The sequence below is a fragment of the Myotis myotis genome, unplaced genomic scaffold (assembly GCF_014108235.1).
Source record: "Myotis myotis isolate mMyoMyo1 unplaced genomic scaffold, mMyoMyo1.p scaffold_m19_p_4, whole genome shotgun sequence".
NCBI lineage: Eukaryota > Metazoa > Chordata > Mammalia > Chiroptera > Vespertilionidae > Myotis > Myotis myotis.
In genome coordinates, this window is record NW_023416346.1 from 4,608,397 (window position 1) to 4,629,705 (window position 21,309).

The 21,309-nt window shown below is 36.2% G+C and overlaps 1 protein-coding gene across 28 annotated transcripts in view; it reads left to right on the forward strand.

Moving 5' to 3' along the window:
* KDM6A (lysine demethylase 6A) overlaps positions 1–21,309 on the forward strand; it is a 178,381-nt gene that overhangs the window by 113,163 nt on the left and 43,909 nt on the right. For 9 of the 28 annotated variants that reach the window (XM_036304825.1, XM_036304819.1, XM_036304815.1 and 6 more), the window contains 10 exons: positions 1,832–1,866; positions 5,884–5,977; positions 10,597–10,723; positions 16,094–16,192; positions 16,339–16,558; positions 17,119–17,253; positions 17,692–17,847; positions 18,400–18,495; positions 19,871–19,972; positions 20,629–21,021. In XM_036304825.1, coding sequence (XP_036160718.1) covers positions 1,832–1,866; positions 5,884–5,977; positions 10,597–10,723; positions 16,094–16,192; positions 16,339–16,558; positions 17,119–17,253; positions 17,692–17,847; positions 18,400–18,495; positions 19,871–19,972; positions 20,629–21,021 — 1,457 coding nt within the window. The remainder of the gene's footprint in view (positions 1–1,831; positions 1,867–5,883; positions 5,978–10,596; positions 10,724–16,093; positions 16,193–16,338; positions 16,559–17,118; positions 17,254–17,691; positions 17,848–18,399; positions 18,496–19,870; positions 19,973–20,628; positions 21,022–21,309) is intronic. The other 19 variants (XM_036304823.1, XM_036304826.1, XM_036304833.1 and 16 more) reach the window with 9 other exon arrangements.

Genomic DNA, 21,309 nt, shown 5'->3' on the forward strand with positions numbered 1-21,309 from the left:
TTCTAAAACTAATGTATTAATCTCTGAATAAAGTTTAATTTCAGAAACTTTTATGGCAATATTTGTTCAAAATTTCTATTGCTATTGAGACTTGCCAAGTGGAGTTTTTTCTTAGGTCTATGCTTATGCTCTACTTTGAAGAAGGCTTTTAAGAATTTAAATACATAGTGGTTTTCACACTACAAAAAATAACACTGGATTTAGTAACTCATGGGATAGAGAGGGAAGCCCTTGACATAAGGCCTAGGAGTGAGCCTGGTGGAAGTTTTGGATGGTAGTATGTGTGCCAGCTGGCTGCTGATCTTTTCTTCCTTGTTACCTCTATTAGAGGAGTAAGAAGATTGGGGGAAGTGGGCATAGATTTTTCATTTCTTCCACATTCCCTTAACCTGCAACCCAGTCTCCCTCCAATGATGCAGTCAGGTGAGATGTGGACTGGAACTCAAGGAGAGCTGTATTGGAAAAGGGGAGTGGGGAATAAGATATTTACATATGTGAACTTTTCTTTATTATTTTTGTATGCTTTTCACACAAAACGGATTTTCATCTTTTATTTTGCCTCATCTCTGATTAGTTAACATGTGATATTATTATTTAATTATTGTTTATGGAGTTGTGTAGTTCTTTACTTTTGGCCCCAAAGTGGTATTATTTTCAAAGTTCATGATCTATTTTGTTTGTTTTGATCTTCGTGGTTTTTTAGATTAGCTGTTTTCAAGTCATAGGTGGTCAAGGGAATAGGGATCAGGAGCCCTTGCAGAACTGAATAAAAAGGCAGCTTTCCAGGCCTTGCCCAGGCTCACTGAATTATAATCTTGGGAATCTCTATTTTTCACAAGCCTTCCGGGTGAATCTTAAAGTTACAGGAATCAGTTAGTTCATGGTGCACTCTCCAATAAGAAATTGATGATAGCTGTGGACCTTGTTTGTAAAGATCCACATACATATTCTGCATATAATTTTGAAAGGCTCGCAGACTCCTTGAAGTCCAGCTATGAAATTCAGATAGACAGACCACTGTCTTTAAATAATGAAAATGAGTATAAAAGTAGCTAGAATCTAGTTTTGATTCCTGATTCATTGTTGCTTTCATTGGATCGTTCATACTCTGGTGATGCACTATCAGGAAGAGCTGAAAATAAAAGATGACATATAACTTTTATTTGATTTTCAAGACATACTTGTTAATCTTGTGACTCTTGCCTTCCAAGTGGTTTGACTTTAAAAAAAATTCTGAAGAACCGATAGAGAAATCCAACAACTACTTTCATTCTCTGTGTTATTACCAGTGTGAGCCTGGGTCTATGACTTCTTTATAAGTGTTGCTGATATGAAATATGGTATAAGAAAAATACTACAGGCTTTTTTCTGTTTTAATATGTTTTTTACGAATAGTGACTATATTTTTCACCTACAACTCAGTTTTTAAATACCATTTTTTGAAATGTATACGATTATAAAAAGTTTATTTGTTTAATGTGGCCATTTTGAACTTTGTAAGAAGTATACTCACTGAAACCAATACAAAATTATACTGAATATAAACTGTAATTGAAAAAAAATTAAAAAAAGAAGTAATACTCACTTGCTGTAGATTTCAGTATTTTAGTAATTACATTGACAAAATTTGATAAATGACCAACAGTGAATACATGTGGTTTGTTATGGTTGTATGTATTTGTTTTTATATTCTATTTTATTAAAAATAAAAGTTATGCTCCATTATTAAGTCTGTATAGTGTAGACCGTGCTTACGTTTTACATTTTATATTCTTACTTAATTTATCCCAAGCACTTGTGTATTGATTTCTATTTTCCATTATCTTTGCAGTTCAATTTCATATTGCCCACTTGTATGAAACTCAGGTAAGTGTTTTAACTTATCTTACTTAAAACAAAAGTGGTTACCCATATAATTTTAATGGAATTCTGGGTATTACCACTTACATACATTTTAAAATTATTAAACATGATCAAGATTTTGTTTAGTGAAACAGCTATTACACAGAGTACTTGCTCTGTACAAACTAATTTCATTTAATATGATTTACCTCTAGGCTTAAATGGCTATATATAAGAAGATTTCTCTTATTCTTGATATGAAATGGCTAGTTTTCTTATCAAAATGTTTATAGATGGTTGTTATAATGCATTGTTTTTAGTTTCTTAAGATTGAAATATTTCTTCTATGTGTCACCATTTGAAAGGCATACTAGAGTCACCTTTTGATGTCATTATCACTGCTTTTATGGTGCTATATTTAAAATACTTTTTCAGTTTAATTTTAGAGCATTGTTTTTATGTATGGCAGATTGTGCTTAGTTGTATAATAAAAGGTATAATACAGACATTTACTCTAGGCAGTGGTATGGGAAATCAGGTATAAGTTGGTATGAGAAGTATTAGGTGATCATAGTCTACCCAAAACATAAATTTTATAACATCTTTTCATGGAGAAAAATACTAGATATTTGTACATGATGTGTAAGGTCTGTTTTGTTTCAGAGCTACCATGGGGTGCTTTAAAAAATTAACATCAGATTTCTGGACACCTCCATCTGCACCAACACATACACCAACACACCCACCCACCCTACTGCTCTAGGGATGTTATTTTCCTCGAGAAGATGCCTGTGAAAATTACACACATGTTGTGGATCGGTGTCTTTACCTGCCAATGCTAATCCCAGCCTCCTGCCAGCTGCTGATTTCTGCTGAATCAGCAAACACCCCAGGGTGAAAGCAGCTATAGAAATCAGCTTCTTCTCCAAAGTTCCCTCCCTGGGTTCTTAGCTCCTTCTGTTCTCATTACCTCAGGAGCTCTCTGCTGTCTTTAAAAGGATGAATTCTGATCCCCGCCCCCCCCCCCCCCCCCAGCTTTTTTAGTTCTTAGTGAGATCACTGGTCTGTCACTAGCTGAAGCAGAATTTTCTCACCTTTATTTTTTTTTAACTTTTTAAAAAATATATTTTTATTGATTTTAGAGAGGAAGGGAGAGGGAGAGATAGAAACATCAATGATGAGAGAGATCATTGATTGGCTGCCTCCTGCATGCCCCCTGCTGGCCCTTGACCGGAATCCAACCGGGATCCTTCAGTCCACAGGCGATGCTCTATCCACTGAGCCAAACCAGCTAGGTTTCACATTTCTTTTTAATGAGTGTTTTTGCTAGAAGTAGAATTCGGTTTTATTTAACAACTTTGAAATTTACATTTCATTGTCTTTTGGCTTTCATTGTTTCTGATGAGAAGTTGTCTGTTGGTGTTAATTTTGTGAAGGTAATATGGGAGCAACACCCCAATTGATTCTTTCATTTGAAAAATCTCTACTTGGTGTTTATAATAAGGATGTTCATTTTCTTTCTTTTTTTCTTTTTTATTTTTATTCTCACCTAAGAATATTTTTTTCATTGGTTTTTAGAGAGAGTGGGAGGGAGAGGGAGAGACAGAGAGAGAAACATCGATGTGAGAGAGACAAATCAATTGGTTGCCTCCTACAGGGTCTGAGGGCAGGTGCTCTAACCACTGAGGAACTCTGCAGGGCAGAATGTTCATTTTCAGGTTGTCCAACTCCCTGATACTATAAACAGTGCCATTTAGGACATTATTTATGGGAAGGTTTCTTTGGCATATGTATCCCAAGAGTGAGATTGACTATAGCATATTTTCAGACATAATTTCATGAGTAAGTCCTCTTCCTGGAGGTCATTAGAGGGAGTTTTTTGTTCTGTTTTTACTGACATTCCCACAGTACTTGAAATTAACCCAACTTTCTTATGTTTGTCAGTCTGATGGGTAGAAGGTAGTCTCTTGTTTAAACTTGCACTTTCTGTTTTCTAGAGATGTACACTTCTTCACATCTTTTTCAGCTTTTATGTGTTTTTATGTCCATTGACTATTTTTCTGCTTATGTGTTTCAAGTAGAACTTTAGTCTTCCTTGTGATTTGTGCTGTTTTGGTCATGTCAAATAAGTTCTTTCTCATTTCAAGGAAATATTCTCTGACATTTTCATCTCTTAGTTTTATTCTTTTACCTTTCATATTTAGGTCCTTAATGCAGTTACCAGTTTTTTGTATGTGGTATAAGATAGAAATCCAATTTCATGTTTCTCAATATTCTACCAGTTTTTCAAGTATTTTTTTCTTAGTTTTTGAAGGTATGTTTTGTCATTTATTAAGGTAATTCCAAAAAGTAGTCTTCCTAAAATATAAATCTGATCATATTGTTTGAATTCATTTCAGTGGTACTCCATTGTCCCAAGATACAGTCTATATAGTCTTTAACATGGTTTAGGAAGTTCTCTGTGAAGTCATATTTGCTTGTCTCTGCATTTGTTGCCCACCCTGCTAGTACTCTAAACTTAACATGTGTTTTGTCCTGGCCGGGTGGCTCAATTGATTGGAAGGTCGTCCCATAAACCAAAACGGTTGTGGGTTTGATTCTCAGTCAGGGCACATACCTAAGTTGTGGGTTTGATCCCCCGGTTAGGGTACGTAGGGGAGGAAACCGATTGATGTTTCTCTCTCCCTTCCTCACTCTCTAAAAATAAATAAAAACATATCTTTGGGCAAGGATTAAAAATAAACAAATAATCTTAACTTTCTTCCTCTGGGAGATACCATACTGTTATTGTACATAATACAGCATGTTTTACTCGCTTTTCTCTCTGTATTCTTCACTACACTATAGTCCCAGCAGTTCCTGTTATGTACTAGGTGTTCAGTAAATATTTATCAGTGGAAGGAAGTTGGTTGAATAATTTGGTCTTTGTCCTTCATTAACTGTCTAATTAACTCTTTCAGACCAGATTAATGTTTAGGGGGAACTAATTTAGCTGTAATAATAGACAGTTCTTTCAAATCTTCTGCATGTTGACATACTGTATTTATATAGTTCCTTATTTGTTTCTGTAGCTTTTTACTTATCTCATTTGATCGTTAGAACAACTCCAGATAGAAAGATCAGGCATTACCTCTGTTCTTTGGATGTTGAATTATAGTTTAAGTGATTTGCCTGAGGCTCACACAGCTAGTTTTCTATTTGATCATACTTTTCTGGAGAAAGATTTGTTTGCTCAAGCAACTGTGTACTATTAGTGGTATGAAAATGCCACTTCATTCCAATATTTTTTTTGTCAAGTATGTTTTAAAGGTAATATTTATGAGGTTTTCTTTATTGGCTTTTCATTTCCCCTTTTTTGAGGAGTTACCTTAAGCTTTATGACTAGCAGTGATGGGTTTTAGTCATACCAGTACTTTGGGGAGAAAACTGTGGGTAAATGGTTTCATTTAGAAATTTGCCTATGGAACCTTAAATATTACAAACTGTAACTATGGGAAATTTGGTGTCTTTAATATCATATGTATTATACATTTTTATAGTTTTTTTTAAATATATATATATGCTGGTGACTATCTTTTGAACTTAGTTTTTAACTGCTTTTACCCTTAGAATTTGTAAAGCATTTTGTCATGTGCAAAGCATTTTGTCATGTGTTCTATTGTTCATATTAAGTTGCTTGGGAACTTGGTATTTCTAGGCAAACAAAGTTGAAATCATGTATGTTATTAAATAGGTTGAGATGGTTTTCTTTTTTTAAGTATTGAGATTTGGGAAATTCTTAAACAGTCATATATTAGTGCTACTTTATTAAATGTTTTACTTGTTTTAGGTTCTCTGAAGCATGAACCACAATTGTCTAGTGTTGAAGTAACATTTAGTAATGGAATTAGTTCTTTTTCTTTCAGTTGGTTTAAAAATATGTATAAAATACCAGTATTGTATAAAAATATGTATAAAATACCAGTATTGTATAAATCTTAATATATGAACTGGTTCTTGAAAGATATTTATTTTTCTTTAAATCATTTTTTCTGCCTTTAGAGGAAGTATCATTCTGCAAAGGAAGCTTATGAACAACTTTTGCAGACAGAAAACCTTTCTGCACAAGTAAAAGCAACTGTCTTGCAACAGTTAGGTATGTATTAGTATACATTTAGTATATTATAAGTACTTCTCTTTATGTTTTTTACATGTCAGGGATGGTAAATATGTGGCTCGTGTATTTTATTTCTTTCCCATCCTTTGCTCAGAGTTGATAGAATTAATTTGAACCCAGCATATTTCCCTCCCTCCCTCCCTCCCTCCTTCCTTCCTAAAATATTTACTTATTAATATTCAGAGGGGGAGGGAGAGGGAGAGATAGAAACATCAGTGATGAGAGAGAATCATTGATTGGCTGCCTCCTGCATGCCCCACACTGAAGATCAAGTCCATAGCCCAGGCATATGCCCTGACTGGGAATTGAACCGTGACCTGGTTCATGGGTTGATGCTCAACCACTGAGCCACACCGGCTGGGCTGAATCCAACATATTTTCACTCTTTGCCAAGCATAGTCCGTTTCACAGTTCATCTCATTACAATTCATTAGTGCAGCTATTCCTTTTAAATTCTCAAACTTACTTTCTAGTACTTAATCCATGGGCGAGGGGCATTGAAAACTTTATCTCAGATGTGATTCGCACTCATTGAAATGAAATGATTTGCTTACAGTCACTGTTTTGGTGAGCTTGCTTTCGTAGTTCTGTCGGTAATATTAACGAAAACTTTTTATCTAAAAATTGTGGAATATCTAACACTACATATAGTTTTTGTACACATGCAGTATATTCTAATGTCAGAGATGAAGGAATGTATCCATTTGGATGTAATGTGTCACTGTTACCAAGAAGGTGGTGATGGAGTTCTCCAGCATTTAATTTTGTTGCTTGGTCATTATGTTTTTTGTCTGTATTTGGTATTTGGGTTGTTTTAATTTTTAAGCTTTTGTTTGCTTGTTTTTGGTCTGGACAAATAATTTATTCTTAATTTATATTCAAGATAGTAATATGAATGTCTTCATAATGTGACATGTAATTTTAAATTTGTTTAATTTTATCACTTATATTGTACGATTATTATACAAAATAAATACATTGCCTTCATATAAAAGTTTTGTTTTTCATTTAATCTCTAGTTAGAATTTTACTTGAGTTATTCATAGTCTTAAAAATTGTAGAAGTATTTAAATATTTATTTTTAATGATTTATATGTAGTATTTGAGTAGTGTGAATTTTTATCTTTAAACATAAACAAGTTTATTGGTACAGTAAAGGGTTTTGTGTTCTTAAGTACAAAGTGATGCCTTTTGAATAGACAGTTTACTCATTCAGCTAAAATTTTAATTTGAACTGCTTTTTTAAAATTATTATTATTATTATTATTATTAGTTAAGGTATTACAAATGTGTCCTCATCCCCCCCCATTAACCCCCAGCGCCGCCCCCCCCCCCCCCCCCCCCCCCCCCCCCCGCAAACTCATGCTCCCATCCCCCTGTTGTCCATGTCCATTGGTTTGGCTTATATACATGTATACAAGTCCTTCGGTTGATCTCTTCCCCTTACCCCCGCCCTCCCCTACTTTCCTTCTGGGGATAGCCTGATCGCTGTTTCTCAGCCTTTGGGTCTGTCCCTGTTCATCAGTCTATGTTGTTCTCTATAATCCACAAATGAGTGAGATCATGTGGTATTTATCTTTCTCTGACTGGCTTATTTCACTTAGCATAATGCTCTCCAGTTCCATCCATGCTGTTGCAAAAGGCAAGAGTTCCTTTTTTTCCATTGTGCATATGTACCACAGTTTTCTAATCCACTCATCTGCTGATGGGCACTTAGGCTGTTTCCAAATCTTAGCTATGGTGAATTGTGCTGCTATGAACATAGGGGTGCATATATCCTTTCTGATTGGCGTTTCTGGTTTCTTGGGATATATTCCTAGTAGTGGGATCACTGGGTCAAATGGGAGTTTCATTTTTAGTTTTTTGAGGTAGCTCCATACTGTTCTCCACAGTGGCTGCACCAGTCTGCATTCCCACCAGCAGTGCACAAGGGTTCCTTTTTCTCCACATCCTCTCCAGCACTTGTTGTTTGTTGATTTGTTGATGATAGCCATTCTGACAGGTGGTTGATGATAACGCATTGTCGTTTTGATTTGCATCTCTCGTATAATTAGTGACTTTGAACATGTTTTCATATGTCTTTTGGCCTTCTGTATGTCCTCTTTCGAAAAGTGTCTATCTAGGTCCGTTGCCCATTTTTTTATTGGATTGTTTATCTTCCTTTTGTTAAGTTTCATGAGATCCCTGTAAATGTTGGAAATTAAACCCTTATCGGTGGTATCATTGGCAAATATGTTCTCCCATGTAGTGGGTCTTCTTGTTGTTTTGTTGATGGTTTCCTTTGCTGTGCAAAAGCTTTTTATTTTGATGTAGTCCCATTTGTTTATTTTCTCTTTAGTTTCCATTGCCCTAGGAGCATTATCAGAGAAGAAATTCCTTCGGCATATGAACTGCTTTTTTATCTACACTATTTATAATTAAGTTTTTATGTATTTTAGCTGTTGTAAAGAAGGCATCAATAGCATAAATGCATACACCTTTTTAATTTAAGAAATGCATTGAAACAATTTTGGTTTTAGTTATATCTGAATCACCTATCCCAGTGGTCGGCAAACCGCAGCTCGCGAGCCACATGCGGCTCTCTGGCCCCTTGAGTGTGGCTCTTCCACAAAATACCACATGCGGGCGCGCACGTACAGTGCTATTGAAACTTCGTGGCCCATGCACAGAAGTCGGTTTTCGGCCTGGGCGAGTCTATTTTGAAGAAGTGGCGTTAGAAGAAGTGGGGGTACGTTCGCTGAGGTCGACCCCTCAGATTGAGGACGTTTTTAGCAAAGGCCAGCTTAGGAGTACCCTAATTAAGTTAATACCAGTGTACCTACCTATATAGTTTAAGTTTAAAAAATGTGGCTCTCAAAAGAAATTCCAGTCGTTGTACTGTTGATATTTGGCTCTGTTGACTAATGAGTTTGCCGACCACTGACCTATCCTCTTTGGCACTGGCTTATAAGTAACCTTTTCAAGGTTTTAAAAGGAAAAATATTTCCCTTAATTGAGTCTAATTTATGCCTAAACATTAATCCTTTCTACTTACTTGTTCCTGCTGCTTAAGCAGCTCCTTTTAGAGCCTATTATTCTAAGTCCTGTTCTTAATAGTTGCAGGAGAGATAAGGGAGGAACGAATGACTAATCATGTGATTGGCTTATATTTCCATAAAACACAGTGACTCAATCCTCTTAAAATATCTTTTGCAGCACAGCAACTATAATAAATGTCAGAAAATAAGTGTCCGTATTTGTTATACATACTGTAGTCTACACACAAAGAACAGAGTTGGTATTATGCACTTGGATTGATCCACAACTGAAATAGAATTCCCCAACAAATTAAACCGAATTATTTCTGTGTGTCTTTCATGGTTTAGAGTATACTACTCTATGATGCAGTCTTTTATTTATTTATAAATAATAAAAATTATATTTTTTAAGTTATACAACATGTTTATAATGTATGTATTTTTATTGTTGACACTATTACAGGTGTCCCCCATTTCCTCCCCCTTTGCCCTCCTCCAGCCAGCCCCTGCCCCACTCCAGGCCTTCCCTGCACTATTGTCTTTGTCCATGGGCTATATATATATGTATATGTTCTTTGGTTAATCCCCCGCCCCGAGATCTGTTATTCTGTTTCATGCATCCATGCCTCTGGACCTATTCTGTTCATCAGTTTATTTTGTTCATTAGATTTCACATATAAGTGAGATTATGCACTACCTAAATTTGTTTATTAAATGTTTGTGGTACCCATTTGTACCATTCTTATTTGCACCACTTGGATATACTTATAGTTTTGGGTTATTTTATTTGTTTTGTTAATCCTCACCTGAGGATATTTTTCCATTGATTTCTAGAGAGAGTGGAAGGGAGGAGGGAGACTGAGAGAGAAATAATGATGTGAAAGAGACACATCGATTGGTTGCCTCCCACACAAGCCCCACCTAAGGCCAGGGATCCAGCCTGCAACCAAGGTGCGTGCCCTTTGATCAGAACTGAGCCCGGGATCCTTCAGTCCACTGGCCAGCGCTCTAGCTACTGAGCCAAACTGGCTAGGGCACCTTGGGTTATTTTAAATTGTCAAATACTTTATAGTTTTTACTTTATGTAAGTTGTGTATATATTTGGCCGACACCAATAATGTAGCGTGTGTGTGTTTTACTCTGGACTGTCATTGATTGTATAGCCATATATTTATTTCTTGGAAATAAATGTTGGGTTAATACACTGTTTTGGAGATTCAATGAACATAAATTTTTATGTGTAATAGTGAGTTAAATTTAACATCTTTGTATTTTTTGGTTTATAATTTGGAATTTTTTCAGATACCAAAATTAGGAGCTATAGTTTGTGTCAAGTCAGTGCTTAAAATTGTTTAAATTTCTCTGGAATAAATGTTCTTCATAGCTTTGACTGTACCTTCCTGAGAGAAATAGGCTTTCATGTGGCCAGAATTGGTAGTTCAGAATTTTTGGAGTGTGTATCCCAAACTAAATGAATTAATTAACTGAAAAGAATATTTTTGTTTGCTTTCTGTGTGGTATTCTTAGCAATAGAAGAACAGTTAAATCATTCAGGTAAATATTTTAATTCATTTACTATAGGTTGGATGCATCACACTATAGATCTCCTGGGAGATAAAGCTGCCAAGGAAAACTGTGCTATTCAGTATCTCCAAAAGTCCTTGGAAGCAGATCCTAATTCTGGCCAGTCCTGGTATTTCCTCGGAAGGTGAGACTTATCAGACACTTAAGTTTTGTTTTTGTTTATTTCAGCTGAGAGATTTGAATTATGATCCAAACTGTTTGTTATATTTAAAAGGGAAAATACAATAATCAGGTTGCAAATATAAACTAAGATTTCTGGAAGTTAAAAAAAAAAGCTTCTGAATATGGTGGTTTTCTCTATGTGTCAATTTAACAGAACAGAGAATTTCTCATTCTGCCTGTTGACTACCAGTAGGCAATAGAACCTTGCTATTTATAATTTTGATTAATGATGTATACCTTAGAATGGACATGTTTGATTAATAGATCTCATCACAATTCTACTTGAAATCTTGCAGTGAGAAAGTAGATACATTATTGGATTTGTTGGAAAGGAGAAGCGTCATGTCATGAAAACAGTTTTCTGAGAGCCTGTAAACTTTTCTCTGTACATAAATTGTGTGTAGTGATTCTCCGAAATACACCTTATGTATGTTTATCTGATAGATTATATTTTGGATCATTATTAGATTGTATTTGGTTCTTAAATGGTTTTAGCTTTTAGGGCATGGTGGGAAGATCAGTGTACTAGGAGCTGAGAGACATGAATTCAAGTCTTGGCTAGGCTACTATTTGTGGAATCATGGATGGTATAGTTAACCCCATGAGGCTTTAACTTCCCTTTAACCTTTTAAATCAGATTATATTAGGTCAGTGGTTATCAGTAGGGGCTATTTTGCCCCATAGGGGACATTTCATTATGTCTGGAAACGTTTTGGTCATCACCTCTATGGGAAATGCTACTGGCATCTCGTGAGACAGCCCTGTACAACAAAAGATTAACTGGCCCCAAATGTCAATGCTGAGGTTGATAAGCCCAGAGTTAGATTATCTATTAGGTACCTTCCCACTCTGAAGGTTTCAGTTTTATGATTTCTTTTGAAATCATTCTATTTTGTTTTATTTTTTAATTGAATTTATTGGGGTGACATTGGTTAATAAAATCATACAGGTTAATGTGTTGCTTAGAATGTGTTTTATTGTGATAAATTTTTATAAATTATATTTTATTTTATGTTAGTTTTAGATGTGCAGCTTAGTGGTTTGATAATCATATACTTTACAAAGTGATACCCTGATATTTTGACTACCCACCTGGTACTGTACATAGTTATTAAAATATTATCAACTATATTCCCTATACTATATATCCTTAGGATTATTTTGTGACTACCAATTTGTAGTTCTCAATCCCTTCACCTTTTTTACCCAAATAAATTATATTTTAGAAGTTATTAAAGCTCTGAAGGAAGACCTCAAATATAAGTAAGCAAGTTTGGGATTTGATGACCCTAATATTTCTGAGGCTTTTTATTACTTCTGCATTCAAGTCAGTGTTGAAGATTGAATTTGTTCGTCATTTGGCATGTGTATATCATAATGAAAGTATAATGTGGTAATGCTGTTATACTAGTACCAGTCATTGACTATGTTATCTATAGAGTGTTAGAGCTGGGAGGGACCATATCAGTTTACAGGTGTAGAAATAGAAAGTGAGTTCAGAGGAATAAAATTTTTTTCCAAAGTCACAGTTACACAAGGTAACTAACTAATCAGAGCTTAGACTAGGTCCTGGGTTCACCAAGTGCTTTTTTAATTACACAAACCTGTCTCAGGGGAACCTAGTTAAGTTTCAGAGAAAACTAATAAAACTGGCAATTGGACTGCAACATCTGTTTGGGCACATTGGTTTTCTACTTTCACTTTGTGGGAATAGAATGTGAAAACATTGGTTTTGGGAATTACTGCTTATTCCTCCCAATGGTTAGACAAATTTATCTATAAACCTGAGATTTGGCTTTGATTTAACAACAACAAACAGCGCATGTTTTTCTACTATCTGTTAAACATTCCCTTTCTTAGTGTATCTCTCCCTGTTTTGCATTAAGGACCTCTTCTACTGTAATCCTCCTCTTGTAAAACAGTTTGCAGAAACTGTCTGATACTTCTTTGTCTCACTCATTGACATTTCTTATATTGCCCAGTCCACAATATTAGTGATTCCTTAGGCTTATTTTTACCTCTCCCTTAATAGATGTTCTGTGTTCTTCTACCCTCTCTTCCACTCCAAGGTATTAAACTCTAGGACCACATCTCCTATACTTAACACATTTTAATGTCCTCACCTCATATCAAAATCAGCAAACTTCAAATCTCATTCATCATATTCTTCTCCAAACCTGCTTCTCCTTATATTTTTGCCAATGATACTTAGCTTTCCCTCCTCCGTTTAATCAGGCTTAAAAACGAAGTTACAGCCCGGCTGACGTGGCTCAGTGGTTCAGCATCGACATACGAACCAGGAGGTCACAGTTCAATCCTAGTCAGGGCACATACTGGAGTTGCAAGCTTGATCTCCAGTAGGGGGTGTGAGGAAGGCAGCCAATCAATGACTCCCTCTCATCAATGATGTTTCTATTTCTTCCTCTCTCCCTTCCACTCTGAAATCAATAAAAATATGCTTAAAAAACGAAAAAAAAAAAAAAAACCACAAAAAACCAAAATGAAGTTATAACCTACTACCACCCTCCATGAATATCTACTCAATGTATTACAAAGTCTTTGTACTATTCAAACTAAATTTTTAAATACCGTCTCTCATCTTCTCTGCCTGAATCAGAGGTTCTCACACTTTTGGATTCTATTCATCAGTAAAATTTCGAAGAATATGAGGATTAAAATGTGATAGAGGGAGACTGAACTTAGGGTGATGAACACACAATACAATAAGCCAATGATGTATTATAGAATTGTACACCTGAAACCTGTATAATTTTATTAATGTAATAGTGGCCCAGTGCACAGATTCATGCACATTGAAAGGAAATTAATTAGAAGAAATACTTTAATATCACTCTTTGCGTCTTGCTAATGAAAAGAAAATAGAATTCTACCAAGTCTCCTATCTGTCTACTCCAGGATTTCTGTGAGGATCAAATGCGATGAGGCACGGGAAAATGCTTCACAAACATTTGGTTAAACTGTAAAATGTTTGCACCTTGCTATATAAAGCAAGTTGGGTTCCTGGGCTGAAGAAACTCCAAGGAGGCTAGTTGCTAGGGAGAGGAAGCTGGGCGTTGCTATGTGATGTTATTACCCAGCACCCACAGCCACTGTTTCCGGACTGGGCTGGGCTGTGGGCTGCATTTTTCACCATGGGGTCTTGGCAGGATTGGCTGCAATTTTGGCGGGGCCTGTGTCCCACTTGGGGGAAGCCAAGTGTTGGTTTGTTGGCGCCAGGTCCATGGTGCTGTTTCTTTTTAAACTGCCAGTGCACGTCATGGCAGCTCCTGCGTTGAGCTTCTGCCCCCTGGTGGTCAGTGCAAGTAATAGCTACCAGTCGGACGGACACTTAGCCTTTTATATATATCGATGTCACCAAAAAAATTTCAATTAAAAAACATGATATTTGGGCAAGTAAACACATTTAAAAAAATTTTGCTATTCAGCCAATAGTATTTCAAGGTGGGTCAATTATAGTACAAATATGAGTCAATTTAATGGAAAACATATATACATGTATATGTTGTTTTTCCATTTTGTTTGCTTGTTAAATTGCCATATACTGGCTGGTAATTGGAAATCACTGATCTAAACAATAATGCATGTACACATGTTCAGATCCCTTGCTCTGACCTTTTCTTTTCTTGCCTTTCCAAATCCTTTAGTGTATACTGTGGTATCTTCTACCCTAAATTTCTCAAACTGGTTATTAACTGTGCTAGCTATTTAATATGGCATTGTGGCATTTATACTGTGTCTTTAATTCTCAACTAAATTATAAGCTCCTTGAAGACAATGACTGGGTTTATTCTTGTGTTTTTTCTTAGTGCCAAACACTACGAAGATAACTTCTTTATTTATAACTAGAGGCCCGGTGCATGAAATTCATGCGGGGGCGGGGGGGGGTGTGTTTCCTTCAGCCCAGCCTGCACCCTCTCCAATCTGGGACCGACTGCCCGTTTAGGCCCGATCCCGGTGGGACATCCCTCTCACAATCCAGGACTGCTGGCTCCCAACCACTCACCTGCCTGCCTGCCTGCCTGATTGCCCCTAACTGCTTCTGCCTGCCAGCCCGATCACCCCCTAACCACTCTCCTGCCAGCCTGATCGACACCTAACTGCCCCTCTGCTGGCCTGATTGCCCCTACTTCCTGATCGACGCCTAACTGCTCCACTGCTGGCCCAATTGCCCCTAACTGCCCTCCTCTGCTGGCCTGCCCCCCCCCCCCAACTGCCCTCCCCTGCAGGCCATCTTGTGGTGGCCATCTTGTGTGTTGGAGTGACGGTCAATTTGCATATTGCTCTTTTATTAGATAGGACGTCAGCTGCTGTTCTGTGTATCCATCAAGTATATATGCATTAAAAATGACAGGTCTTGCCTTAGCTGGGTTTGGCTCAGTGGATAGAGTGTTGGCCTGTGGACTGAAGGGTCCCAGGTTTGATTCCAGTCAGTGAACATGCCTGGTTTGTGGGCTCGATCCCCAGTGGGGGTTGTGCAGGAGGCAGCTGATCAATGATTCTCTCTCATCATTGATGTTTCTATCTTTCCCTCTCCCTTCCTCTCTGAAATCAATAAAAATAAAATTAAAAATGACAGGTCTTTGAAACTTTAATCATACTTTGCTACTCTTACTGTTTTTGATAGCTTGATACTATGTTTGTATTTTTTATGAACTAAAGAATTATTGCCCTCATTATTTAGGAAAGTGGAATTGCAATCTGAATCAGCAATTCTTACCAACAGAGAATGTTTTTCTTGTTTTTTAACTCTATGTTCTTACTGAATAGAAAACTGGAGATAAAGTTTTATAAGTAGAGTGGGGTGTGTGTGTGTTTTCAACTCTCAGTATTGTAAATATTGAAGTGATAAGGCCTTTAATTCTTTCAATACTGTTCATTACTGCAGCATGCTTTAGCACAGCCGTGGGCAAACTACGGCCCGCGGGCCGGATCCGGCCCTTTGAAATGAATAAAACTAAAAAAAAAAAAAAAAAGACCGTACCCTTTTATGTAATGATGTTTACTTTGAATTTATATTAGTTCACACAAACACTCCATCCATGCTTTTGTTCCGGCCCTACGGTCCAGTTTAAGAACCCATTGTGGCCCTCGAGTCAAAAAGTTTGCCCACCCCTGCTTTAGCATCTATGATAGACTATAATATCGTTTATTGAAGGGTTAATTATAGTATGCATTATAATTATCGTATACATAATGACATAAATATTTTAGCTTATTAGGTTTTTCATTTGCTTTGACATATAGTCCATCCTTTCAGCAAATTAGTCTGTAATAATGGAAATTTTTTTACTTTTCCCCCCTTTCCTCTCAGGTGCTATTCAAGTATTGGGAAAGTTCAGGATGCCTTTATATCTTACAGGCAGTCTATTGATAAATCAGAAGCAAGTGCAGATACATGGTGTTCAATAGGGTAAGACATTGCATAAAGATAATGGCATTGTAATTGATACACAAAGATAGGTGCATCCCATATAATATACTTTGCAGTTTATATCATGTTATGAAGCTAAGCAGTTCTTTTTTGTTGACTTGTTTTTTCTTAATTTCTCTTTCTAGTGTGCTATATCAGCAACAAAATCAGCCTATGGATGCTTTACAGGCCTATATTTGTGCTGTACAATTGGACCATGGCCATGCTGCAGCCTGGATGGACCTAGGCACACTCTATGAATCCTGCAACCAGCCTCAGGATGCCATTAAATGCTACTTAAATGCAACCAGAAGCAAAAGTTGTAGTAATACCTCTGCACTTGCAGCACGAATTAAGTATTTACAGGTAAAATTTTTAGTAGCAGTTTTTTTTAAAGGCACGTTTCCCCATGACACTAAGGCAGGAGGAGGGTGGCTGGAAAGTTTGTCTAGTTGTGTTGATGTCTATAATTTGTTTCCATATTTTGTAAACATACCATAGCTTATAATATTATTTTACTTTTCATTTTAAATAAGATATGCAGTATTTTAAAAAATGCTCTTTTGCACATATACTCTTTTGATGCATATTAATTTACATAATTTTTTCTATGTGCTGTCTACATTTTTAAGTTGTCATAGCATTTTAGAGAAAAGAACACGAACACTGTCTTTCACTCTTGCTTGGAGTTTCATGAGAAGACAGCTATGAGAACTCTAAAAACAGAGCTCAGCTTTGTTTTAATTCTCACAAAGGTTTATATTTCGGTTACCCTCTTTATACTTAGTATCTTTCTGAAACCCCAAATTAAGAATCTATTTTCTTTTTTAAAAAACAGTTAGTTATAGCATTTAGGAAAATTTAGTGGACTTGCTCTTACTCAAGTAGGCTTGTGTTAAATTTGCTTTTTACATAATTTTTCCTAGGCTCAGTTGTGTAACCTTCCACAAGGTAGTCTACAGAATAAAACTAAATTACTTCCTAGTATTGAGGAGGCGTGGAGCCTACCAATCCCCGCAGAGCTTACCTCCAGGCAGGGTGCCATGAACACAGCACAGCAGGTGAGAAGTTGGGTTATGTTCTGCAGGTGCCCAGCTTTAAGGGTTCTTTTCAATCTATAGTGGTCAAGTATATTTTACTGAGCACAGGAGGCTTTTATTAATGAAAAGCCTTTTAATTGTGAAGGGACTCTAGATCAAAGTAAAACTCCCTCTGACATGGGAAGAAATTTTGGGTGCCAATTTAGAACCTTTGCGCATTTTCATGACTTTGAAGGAGATTTCTTAAAATAATACTGCAGTTTAATTTTTCATGCAAGTTTTTCAAAGGAAGGTACACATTCCTCCATTGATGATTCATTTGATTTTGATTTTCAATAATTGCAATCAGCGATGTCCACATAGCTTTGAAAAGTATGCAGCTTGTAAAGTTTGATAATTTGAAGGAATGAATTAAGAGTATATAGAACCCTATTTTTGTCTTCCTTCTGTGATTCTTAGGCATGTAAACCTCATCATCCAAATACTGAACCTGTATTAGGCCTCAGTCAAACACCAATTTCACAGCAATCCTTGCCACTACACACGATTCCTTCTAGCCAAGTAGATGGCCTGTCCAGTCCTGCCAAGAGGAAAAGAACATCTAGTCCAACCAAGGTATATATCTTAGAGAAATAGAAAATCCTGTCAAAAAAGAAATTCCCAACTGCCCCGAACTTGTGCAGTTTGAACATCTCCTGTCCTTTATTTTAAATCTGTGGACATCAAAGAGTGAAAGGTTTTGAGTTTTTCCATCCCAAATTCTTAGTATCATATGAAATACAGAACGTAGGGATAACTTTGCCTTCATCAAGTCATTTTATTCATCTCCCTGCCGTTAAGATTGCAACACACTTTTCATTATCACTTTCTACTGACATTGAAATAAATTTAATGTTGGACCTAGTAGACAGTGTGATATTTAGGTTAGCCATTTGGGACATAGTTTAGGGGTGGGCCTTTTTGGGTGGCTTATTAAAAAATCAATATTTTTTAAATTTGTGATTTTCCAAATTTATTATGCATGTAAAGCTATGTTTAAAAGTTAATGTCATAACATCTTTTATATGTAAATATTCCAATCATAGTCATTTGGCCTCCATTAATCATTATTTTTAAGTCTAGATTTCACCAAATATTTTTAAGTTTCTTTTTATCAATTTTTCCCAGAATACTTCTGATAATTGGAGTAGTGGCCATGCAGTGTCACATCCTCCAGTACAGCAACCAAGTCATTCATGGTGTTTGCCACCACAGAAATTACAGGTATGTAAGACATGTTTTTGACATATTGTTTTTCTATTAAAAAAGAGTAAAGATAGTAAGCTTTAAGTTTTTAAAGTATTCTTAAAGTTGAATAGCAGTAAACTCAACATGCACATAAATAAAATGAAATCATATTTACCAGACTAACAGATAATTCATTCTTGTTTACATTTACTTTATTGATTTCAGAGAGGAAAGGAGAGGGAAAGAGAGAGAGAAACATCAATGATGAGAGAGAATCATGGATCAGCTGCCTCCTGCACACCCCACACTGGGGATCGAGCCCACAACCCAGGCATGTGCCCTGGCTGGGAATCGAACCGTGACCTCCTGGTTCATAGGTCGATGCTCAACCACTGAGCTACTCCGGCCAGGCAACATTTACTTTTAAACTGATAATATATTCAAATGGTTCAAACTATTAATATGAATATACAGTATATAGAGTAAATTCTCTTTCAAACTCCTGGCCTTAATCATTCAGTTCCACTCCTAGCAGACAGCCAGAATGAATAGTTATCTTTCCAGAGATATGTCGTGCATACACAAGAAAATATGTATGCACCCTTCTCATATATTATCTTTTTCCTTTTTTGTACAAATGATAGAATGCTATATATATCGTTAATTATCTCTTTTACAGACATTTTCTTGTCAATGTATAGAGAGAGCTTTCTTATTTTTTATAGTTACAGCATATTTCTTTATGTAGATGTTACACTTTTATTTAAGTAGATCACTAGTTTTACACAATTTGTTGTCCAACTCTTCCTATTTCAAACTGTGCTGTTTGAGTGTACTTGTGATAATGCATTTTTAAGCTTAAAGAGCTTTCTGTGTGAATACTGAAAAATACTGTGTTAGAGAGTGAAATTTTGTGCTCATTTATCTCAAGGATCACATTGCAGTAAACCCTCTTCAGATGAATGTTTATATTTTTAAACTACTTTTTAAAACTGAGATAAATTTAGTAGATAACATTATATGTCTCAGGTGAATAATGGTGTAATTCGACATCTGTATGCACTACAAAGTGATCACTACCAAACATCTAGTTATCATCTTTCACCATGGATCCTCTTCACCCATTTTGCCTCCCCACCCTTTCCCCTCTGGTAACTACCAGTATTCTCTGCATCTGTGAGGTTCATTTGTTTTGTTTGGTTTGAATCTTTCTTTCTTTCTTAACTTTCTCAAGCTTCTTAAAAGACTTCATCTTGGGGTTGATAGCTATTGGTCAGAAATTAGTGTCTGACTAGAAAGCGAGTCTGAGTTTATCTGGTCATTTCAGGGAAAGGTTACTTAAAATAGTGAACTTGAGCTTCTTAGATATATCTTTGACTATATTCTTTTTCTTCTTTTCTTCTTCTTCTAGCACTTGGAACAGCTCCGTGCAAATAGAAATAATTTAAATCCAGCTCAGAAACTGATGCTGGAACAGCTGGAAAGTCAGTTTGTCTTAATGCAGCAGCACCAAGTGTGTATAGCATTTTTCCCCCTAAAATTTGGTAGCATTTTGAGTATTTTTATTGACCAGAGCATCATTTTAGAGCATGTTCATGCCCACTTCTACTTTCTCCCAGTATTTATAGAATTTAGTAATACTAATAATACATAGGTATTTTTAGGAAAAAAGAGCTGTAAATTTAATTTTGAACACAGGACTTAGTATTTTACTTATTTACATGCTATTTTGTATGTATTCTAAGGGTTTATTTATATTATTTGATATTTAACAGGCTATCTGTTCTAAACTGAAGTGGAGTTCTTTAGTGTGTGTTTAATTTTAAGGATCTGGCGTATAAATGTAGTAGAAAGAAATTTTGAGATTTTCTATTCTGTGATTGGGGAAGACACAAATTCCAGAGTCATTTTCCATAATATTCAGCTGCTTTCTTTTGTCATTACTAAAGGGATGTATATTAAAAATAAAACTGATTTCTGCTTTTCTGAAAAAGCTAATCTAAATATGAACAAGCACAATTTTTTGTTTTTAAGGTATATATATTTCCATGTAGAGAAATTAAGTGTTAGGGTAAAATCAGAGATCACTTGGTTATACACCTTCATATTCTGATTCTTTCCCCTGGGGCTGCACAAGCAGAATTTATTTTTTATTTGTTTTTTTGACAGGTGAGACAAACAGGAGTTGCACAGGTACGATCTACTGGAATTCCTAATGGGCCAGCAGCTGACTCATCACTGCCTACAAACTCAGTCTCTGGCCAGCAGCCACCGCTTGCTCTGACCAGAGTGCCTAGCGCCTCTCAGCCCGGAGTCCGCCCTGCCTGCCCGGGGCAGCCTTTGGCCAATGGACCCTTTTCTGCAGGCCATGCTCCCTGTAGCACAAGAATGCTGGGAAGTACAGACACTCTTTTGATAGGCAATAATCACATAACAGGAAGTGGAAGTAATGGAAACGTGCCTTACCCGCAGCGAAACGCACTCACTCTACCTCATAACCGCACAAACCTGACCAGCAGCGCAGAGGAGCCGTGGAAAAACCAACTATCTAACTCCACTCAGGTAATAGGACTAGCTGCCTTACTGGTTTCTCACATATTGTCTTTATTTGGTTTTATGCATTTTGGCAGTAGAAGAAATAAAAGTTTGAGGAACTTGTTTTATAAGCATGTTTTAGTACTGCAATGCTATTACTGCGTTGCGACTTAGTATATATGTGCATGACTATATTTTCTTTTGCATTATAAAATTTACACACACACACACAATCTTAGAATGTTTCAAAGGAAAAAGAAAATAGATCATACAGTTCCCCAAAACCCCCTGTTAATTTTCAGTAGCATTGTAAGC